We start from the raw sequence: 9,228 nt of genomic DNA on the forward strand, positions 1-9,228 counted from the left end.
ATAATTCCATTCTTTTATTCCTGATATTATAAAATCTGACTTTTAGCTTCCCCCTTCGCCAAATCTATTCTTATGTGTATTACATATTTTCCATAAACATACATACAGGAGTTTCCCCGCAATCCTATGTATCATTAGATTATGGCTAATCTGTACCTCAACTGCATTAATCTATCATTGCTTTGTGCCACTTAAAGCCTTGAACTAAAAGCAAATTGGTCTTGCTCTTGAAAATTTGTACTGCCATAATATCCAAGGCCTTTTGGAAGAGGGAGGTCCATATTTGCACTAAACCTTATGAGAGAAAATGCACCTGATTTACCTTAAATTTTTGACCTCAATTTTCCTACCATCAACTGGTTTATCTGTCTTTTTTGACTTCATACATTCACGGGATGAGGGCATCTAAATGCCCAGAGGGCAATTGAGAGTCAACCATGTTGTTGTGGGTCTGGAGTCACATGTAGGCCAGACCAGGTAAGGATGGTAGTTTCCAAATGGGTTTTTCCAAGAATCAACAATGGATTCATGATTATCATTAAATTCTTAATTCCAGATTTTGGCGGGATTCAAACCCAGGTCCCTAGAACATCATCTGGATCCCTAGGTGAACAGTCCAGCGATAATACCACTAGGCCATCACCTCCCCCTCTACCCAATCACATCCCTTTGTTATTTTAAATACTTTTCACTAAATCACCCCTAGACCACAGTAATGGGGCATGGGGCCAAGTTTTAATGTTTGAGTTTGGAATCAGGTGTCGGGAGATTCCTCGATGTTATAATCAGACTTCCTATCCAGGAGAGCTGGTTAATAGGATTATTAAAAGAGTGAAAGTGGGCAGCAAACCTGAGGTCATCAGGTTAAAAGTGAGGAGACCTCCACCACCACCACCAGATCCCCCAATCCAATTAATTCACCCATATCCATTATAATACTATCTGCTCTAATAAACTTGGAAGCATTTGAAAAGCTCATAAATCTGTAAAAATAAGCAACATTTCTTGAATAGACAGTTTTAAAAAGAAGTTATCATCAGTAGCTCATAACCCTTTCAAACATAAACAAGCTCACATTCCCTTAGACAGCTGAGTATAACTACCCCTCCTGAGCAGAATTCATTAGCTTCTTTGAAGACGTAATTTAAACAGGCCAACAAATGGCTGGGCTGAATTGCCAAACAAAATTAACACAATTGGAATTTATACACAATCAGACCTCAATTACAAACTGGGCCAACTTTTCAAAAATATATCATATAAGTTTGTGCTTCAATGATCTACTCTAATGCATCTGAAAACTTTCCCACTTACACAATGCTATCTTTCCCTTAGCAGCTTGTCAATTGTCAATAAGAACAACTTGGCAACCACAATCATAAACGGACATCAATTTTCAATTTAAGTGCCATCATTATTCATCTGTAGTAAAAATAGCATGAATTATGCTGCAACGTTTCACAATAATGTGAAGTAGACAACTTTTATACTCACCTTTCTTACAGTTCCTGGCTCCAAACCATGGTTCACTTCATTACGGCTCTCAGTTGGTGTAGTTTACATTGCCCACAAAACCTGCTGTCCTACATTTAAATTGCAGAACTTCAGATGTGTCCACTTCCACAATCATCATGGTAATGCTAGAATAGCATCAAACAGGGTCCTAACCTAACCTCTTCCTGCACCTGTTAAAATTGTCAGTGCTAACATGGATCCAGTTCCTGCCTGCCATTTCTACAGCACATCCATCATATGAATTTTAACCCCTAAAGTCCTGGTATCATTCTGGTGATTTTGTATTGTAACTCTTCAAGGAATTAAGTACTTCCTGAAGTTGAGAGGCCCAAACATTTCTTATATTACTCTATCTAGGACCTAAGACTCTGCAACTGAACACATCACTCCCTCACTTTTGCATGCCAAATTCCTACTGAAACAGGCTACTTTCCCATTAGCTTTTCGGATTTCCTTTGTATCTCTGCATATGCATTGAAGTGAATTTTGGAAAGATACTTAAATGATTTGCTGCTCCATTGCTCCGAGTGCCTCACCAGTAAGAAAATCACTTCACATTTCCCCACCTTGAACTCAACCTGACACAGTTTCGCTCAATCACTTGATCCGTCTGTGTTACAAACTTTATTGATCACATCTCTGTCACTATGCCGCTTGAGTTCATATCATCTGCAAATTTAGACATTTGTTTAGCTTTAAAATATACGGTGAAATTTGCTGGTAAAATACTTGTATAATAGCGATTGACCTTGTGAATAAGCTATTTCCCATTTCGGCATTTTCTAATTTTTAGAGTTAAGCACAACATTCTTGAAACACTGCCTGCAGTAGTAAGTTTAAATAGTGATGGACTTTGCTTTTTTCATATCAACAGAAAATCAAAGAAATAACATACATGCATTCTGAGGGGATTCTGGCTGGAGAGTTAAAGCATGGTCCTTTGGCTTTAATTGATGAAAGGATGCCTATTATAATGATTGTCATGAGGGATCCATGCTATATCAAGTGTCAGAATGCTGTTCAACAAATCGTTGCACGTCAGGTACAACTATAATTGTTATATTTTGCTATATACTGTCTTAATATTGTATTTGAGGTCACAGGACTAATTTTAATTCTTTATATGTCATTCTGTTCAATTGAGAGAATATATTACTTGAAAATATAACAAAATGTTACTTTATGATCATTGATTAAATCTAGTGTGATATTTTTGTATTGTTATGAAAATTTGAGCCCATAATTAACTTGGAATACATGGTAAATGGTTACGTTCAGAGTTAAGATTTCTGCACATAACATTTCGGGAAGTACCACAAAAAGTGCTTTTGTCTTTCTGTAACATGACAGCTGGGTTAAGTATTAATTCAGAAAATGGCATATGTGATTCTTTGCATCATGCAGCTAAAGCTCAGTGTGGCAAGAGAAATTAGTGTATTATGCCTTGTAGTAAATAGTGTTTTTCAAAATATTTTGATGAAGGTGGCCTTTCATGAAACTATTAACTCAAAAACAGCAATTGGATTTTGGATGCTTAACCTTATTCCTAGATTTTGCCTGTGCATTAAACTTATCCACAACTAAGAAATGAAAATGAACTGTACATACTTATTGCTCAAATCTGTTGTCTGAAACAAAAGTACAAGAACTTTTTCTGTCTGGAAAGTGGAGGAATGAGCAAATGAATGCATTGTTCAGTAGTTTTTTTAAAGTTAAAAGATTTTGCTTCCAAATCCTCACTATGTTGGACCTTCATCCAAGGTATTTTCTTTGGAATTTCATCTGTGTCACAAATGAATTTTTAAAATTATTCTAATTTTTTTCAGGGCCGCCCAATAATACTCTGTGCAAAGAATGATGAGGAGATTAGGAAATCTGCATACCAAACGATTGAAATCCCACAATCAGTTGACTGTTTGCAGGGTATTTTGAGTATAATTGCTCTTCAACTCCTTTCTTTCCATTTGGCTGTTCTTCGAGGATATGATGTAAGTTGTTTGTATACCTTAAGATGTGCTGACTATATAACACAATTGCTAATCACTGAAGTGAAATATCCACAAATTATTTTAATGTAAAGAACTGTTCTGATACAAACTTGCAATTTAAATTCAAACGTATATTCTAACTAAAACCTAAAGTAATAATGAGTCTGTGGGTTATTGGTTAAAATTTGACAAAGGCTTGTTTTCAAACCCACATGGGTACTGGAACAGAAAGACATGCCTTATTAATTTGGCTAAATTCTTCAAAATTACTCACACAAAGGATGAAGGTAGCCTTGTAGCCATTTGTATATTTATTTAGGGATAATGTAACGTATGTGTATATCATGCTACATCTTGAATTGACGTGTTGAGCAGTTGTCTCACATAACGAGACACTGAAGGTTCATGTGAAATACTACGAGATCATAGCAAAAGCAAATTCTCCATTATACATTGAGTGTGATCCGGTATAATACAAGAAACAGCATTTTATCAGCAATAATCTGTTCCTGACCTCATTATAATCTTGGTTCAAGCCTGAACAATAGAGCTGGATTCCAGAGGTAAGGTGAGAGTGACTGTCCTTGACATCATGGCCACATTTGACCCAGTGTGGTATCAAGGAGCAAAACTGGATCCAATAGGAATCGGGGGGGGAAAGAACATCTGCTGGCAACTGGGAAGATGATAGTGGTTGTTGGAGGTCAGTCATTTCAGCTCCAGGATATTTCTACAGGAGTTCCTCAGAGTAGTGACCTGGGCACAACAGCTGCTTCATTAATAGCCTTTCTTCCATCATATGATCAGAAGTGGGCATGTTTGCTGATGACTGCACAGTGTTCAGCACCATTCGCAACTCCTTAGATAGTGAAGCAGATCACATGCAAATGCAGACCTGGACAGTGTCCAGGCTTGAGCTGTTAAATGGCAAGTAACATTTGCGCCACACAAATGCCAGGCAATGACCACCTTCAATTGGGGAGTATCTAATCATCGCCCCTTGACATTCAATGGCATTACCATCACTGAATCCCCCACTACCAACATCCTGGAGTTACCATTGACTAGGCTAATTGAACTAGCTATGTGAATACAAGAGCAGGTCAGAGGCTATGAATCTTTTAAGTGAATAACTCACCTCCTCATCCCCCAAAGCCTAACCACCATCTACAAAGCACAAGTCAGGAGTGTGATAAAGTACTCCCTGCTTGCCAGGATGAGTGCAGCTCCATCAACATTCAAGAACCTTGGCATCATCTACACAAAGCAGCCTGCTTGATTGGCACCACATCCACAAACGTCTACTGTCATCACCACCGATGCTTGGTAGCAGCACACTACCATATATAAGATGCACTGTAGAAATTCATTAAGGTTCCCTAGACAGTACCTTTCAAACCCACGACCACTTCCATATAGAAGGACAATAAGAATACCACTAATTAGCAAATTTCACTCCAAGCCTCCTACCATCCTGACGTGGATTGCTCCTCCAGTGTTACTGGGTCAAAATCCTGGAACTCCCTCCTTAATGACATTGTCAGTCTACCTACAGCTACTGGAATGTAATGGTTCAAGAAGGCAGCTCACCAACACTTTCTCAAGGGAATAGGCAGCGACACCCACATCACATGAGTGAATTTTTAAGAAAATTAGAAAATAAAGAATATTATGATGGACTTATAAAATCTGTTATTTTCTCTCTCTCTTTCTATCTGTCTTTTCCTCTTAATTTTGTTGCTTCCCACCATCCATTAGGATCATTTATCAAAGACTCAGGAACTTCCATATGTTTGCTGTAATATTGCTAATAATGTGTTAACTAAAGCTCTGTCAGTTATCCTGGATTGGTATTTGGTGCACAAACAAGCATAACATTATTAGTTCAAAGTACCAAAGAAGCAGCTTCTCTAGTTGTGGCCACCTTAGGTCTTAGTTCAATGACTTAGAGAAGCTGAATGGTCTAGACCAGAAAGATACCTGGCTTCAAGCATCAACCTGATTGCTATCAGTCTTGTTTTATCCACTGTCTATGCAGAAAGTTATGCTTTTACTGTAAGTGCCCATTGATGAAATTGAATTTCTTACTTTAGGTTGACTTTCCTCGAAACCTGGCCAAATCTGTCACCGTAGAATGAAGACCAAAGTCTTGCAAGCATTTGAAAATTGGTGTTTTGATTGAAAATTGGTCAAGCTTTTGTGTTCTTCTTTAGTTTTTGTTTTCTTCTTATGAAATGTGAAAGCTATATATAATTAAATGAAGTTATCTAACTGGGACATGTGCAGAGATGCAGATTATATACATATGGCAGACTTGATTTCAATCAATATAATGTTCTATGTAGATTGGATTTTATATTGTCTATAAGTTAAATAATAACTTTAATCTTTCTGTTTGGTAAAAGTAGATACGGTGATCTTGCTGACTTTAACTGTAAGATAGTTCCATTTTGAATTATAGGCAGCATGGTGGCACGTGGTTAGCACTGCTGCCTCACGGTGCCAGGAACCTGGGTTCAGTTCCATCCTCAGGCGACTGTCTGTGTGGAGTTTGCACATTCTCCCGTGTCTGCGTGAGTTTCCTTTGGGTGCTCTGGTTTCCTCCCACAATCTAAAGCTGTGCAGGCTAGGTGGATTCGCCATGCTAAATTGCCCACAGTGTTCAGGGATGTGTAGATTAGGTGGGTTTATAGGAGGATGGGTCTGGGTGGGATGCTCTAAGGTTCAGTGTGGACTTGTTGGGCTGAAAGGCCTGTTTCCACACAGTAAGGACTCTATATAATTCTATATAAAAAAAATTACTCTTAAGTTTGTGAATGAAATTAAAGGACAAGAATAAATTACTTTATAGTTCATTTTGCAGCTGCATTTATGTAGATCATGCATTACAGATCAAGTATGTAATTAAAAACAATTATTAATATAAACCTAATATTTATAAAAATCTATATACTGTTTATGTGAATTATTGGTGTTGTGTTTTATAGTGAAATATCTTAGGGTCAGAATAAATAATTATTGACTGTAACATTTTAACATTTGCAACTAACAGTAGGTAAATTAACCATTGCTTAAGGAAGTTGCAAAGGAATTGAAACACATCACAGGCCATTTGGCCCACCCTGTCTATTTTATCTTCTCCATAGGAACAGCAGTGCTAATCCTGCATATCTGCACTGTTCCCATATCCCTTTCATTGTTTTTGACACGAATCTATTCTTAAACATTGATTGTCATAGTTCATGCAGTAATGTATTGCTTAACCTCTTGCTCACTGTCCTAAGTCTCTTGTATTTAATCTCATATCCACGTCACCTTGCCCCATATTCTGAGAATCACCTATTTCCACCTTCCCTGTCCTATCTGTTAATAATTTAAATATTTATATCAAATCATTCCATAATTTCCTCTTTTAGTGGAAATGATCTCAATATTTGCAAGTCCAGCTTCATAATTTCATTTCCTCATATCTCCAGAAACTAAACAGTCTGTGTTGTGCCTCCTCTATTTCCTGAACGTTGTTCCATAGCTTGGAGTCTAAAAACATGCAGAGTACTCCAACGCTCATCCTTAACGATGTTTTAAATAGATTCGTCATTGCATCTTGACTTTTATTTGCTCTAACTCTTGTGTCAAAACCAAGCTTTCCATTAGCTTTTTTACCTTATTTACCTGAAGTACTGTTTTTAATCTTTTATGACCCTGAATCCTCAAATCTCAAAATGGAATTTTTTTGCTAATCTGCATGGGAAGATGCAAGTGACCTAGCAATGCTGTTTATTTTGAATACTTGTGCAAGGTTTTACCATTTGACTATCTTACCTGATTTTGGCACATTTATGTATTTCATCAGGGGCAATCTTGTTTCAGAACTTAGCTTCCTTTTGATTCATGAATAAATTGGAACCATCTTGCTTATCAGACTTCTGTTGACTTTAAAAAAAAACATTTCCTTGCTCTCAGCACCCACAACATTTTCTTAAATTTCTTTACACAACTGATGTTTATTATAAGATTATAACAAGCATATTGGAACAATAATAAATGTGTGCTATAGATTCACTAGAAACAAACCATATCTGAGCAGTTGAGTAATGCTAATGGGCTTGGAAAACTACAGGAGTTTACAGGAGAGAAATTATCTTGCAACATTCATTTTGCAGATGTTGCGCTGTTCTCTGTTGTTGTTCTGTCAGTAGCAGAGTTCACAAGCAGCTTCCGTAACATGCAAAAGACTGTGGATGGACAGTATCCAGATGTCACCCAGCTCAACTGGCTGATGTGATAAGAAAATCTTGTGTTCATAGAGTGCTTTGCCCCATCACCAGATGGTCTAAGCTGCTTTACAGCATTTGAAAGTACTTTTTGTAGTGTAGTCTTACACATTAGAAGAAGTACAGTGACCAGTTTGCACACAGCAATCTCCTAAAAACAGTGATTTGACAATGACCAGATATTCTGATTTTTGTGATGTTAATTCAGGGATAAATATTGTCCAGCACATAGGGGATAATTCCACTGTTCTCTTTGAAAAAGTACGTTGCAATCTTTACAATTACTTAGCAGGCAAATTGGCTTAACAGCTCATCTACAAGATGATATTTCCACCAGTGCAGTGCTCCTTCAGTACTCTGGCATGTCAGCTTTGATTTGTATTCTCAACTTCTTGAGTGTATCTTGAATAAACCAGAGATGGAGAGCTAATGAGCTACAGCTGATACTCATGGAGCCAGAATTCCTAAGTTGAGGAACAAGTATACAGGCAATCCACCTCCATATCACAATGTAAACAAGATGCATAAAGGTACAAGATGGTGCTTGCATTAAAAATATTTTAGATTCAGCTTCTAAATTGAGGCTAAGGTGATTTTATTTTTTGAACTTTTCAATTGCCAAATGTATGGAAGTATTCTGGGCTTATATTGGAGAAGTTGCAGTGAGTTCTTCTATTTTCTAGGAACCTTTGCCACATCCTTGGAGGAGAACAGAGGAGACAGTGACCTGGGCACACAAAGGCTGCAGCAGGCATGTAGGCAACAGTGACAGTGCCTCTGGTGTTTAGGATGACGAGGATTGTGGAAGAAACTGCACAGAATGAAAATTCTGCCCAAGCTTCTCTGATAATGTAGGGTATGCAAGGTAGTTTAATCTTAATAGGATAATAGTTCGGCACAACATCGTGGGCCGAAGGGCCTTTACTGTGCTGTACTGTTCTATGGTCTTCTATACGTTCCTTGATAATTATAAGAAATTGGCCATTGGCAGACAAAACATCTTCATCTTAGAACGTGCCTATTGGTGCTCACTTGAGTGCCATTCCATTGAGGCTCTCACCTGAGCTCTCCGCATCACAGGCTAATCTTGCCCCGAAGCCTCACCATGTGCTGATCCCAAATCTGTACCAGACTCCAATGTATGTATATTGACAGTATTTGAGTTAGTGGCAAAAAACAGTACCAGACCCAAAACATTAACTCGGATTTCTCTACATGGATGCTGCCAGACCTGCTGAGCTTTTCCTGCAATTTCTGTTTTTGTCTCTGATTTACAGCATCTGCAGTTCTTTCGGTTCCCATCTGAGTTAGTGGCTTTGAGTATAGTACACACTCAAATGATGGGGCATCTTCACCAATGCCGTGTTGTTGCTGGGCCTGCTGTGGATGGGCAAGTGGCAGTTCTTGGTTGTCTGAAGGCAGAAACTCAGGAATGATTGCTGTAACAGAAG

General features: G+C 38.0%; 1 protein-coding gene across 1 annotated transcript in view; it reads left to right on the forward strand.

Annotated features, from left to right (window-relative positions):
• Nucleotides 1-5,705, forward strand: part of LOC109912051 (glutamine--fructose-6-phosphate aminotransferase [isomerizing] 2-like) — a 55,306-nt gene extending 49,601 nt beyond the window's left edge. Inside the window, exons 17-19 of the mRNA XM_048603972.1 lie at nt 2,390-2,557; nt 3,342-3,503; nt 5,597-5,705. Of these exons, the coding sequence (XP_048459929.1) occupies nt 2,390-2,557; nt 3,342-3,503; nt 5,597-5,641 (375 nt within the window). The 3' untranslated portion in view covers nt 5,642-5,705. The remainder of the gene's footprint in view (nt 1-2,389; nt 2,558-3,341; nt 3,504-5,596) is intronic.
• Nucleotides 5,706-9,228: the final 3,523 nt, after the last annotated feature.

Source organism: Rhincodon typus, chromosome 12 (assembly GCF_021869965.1).
Source record: "Rhincodon typus isolate 14 chromosome 12, sRhiTyp1.1, whole genome shotgun sequence".
Classification (NCBI taxonomy): domain Eukaryota; kingdom Metazoa; phylum Chordata; class Chondrichthyes; order Orectolobiformes; family Rhincodontidae; genus Rhincodon; species Rhincodon typus.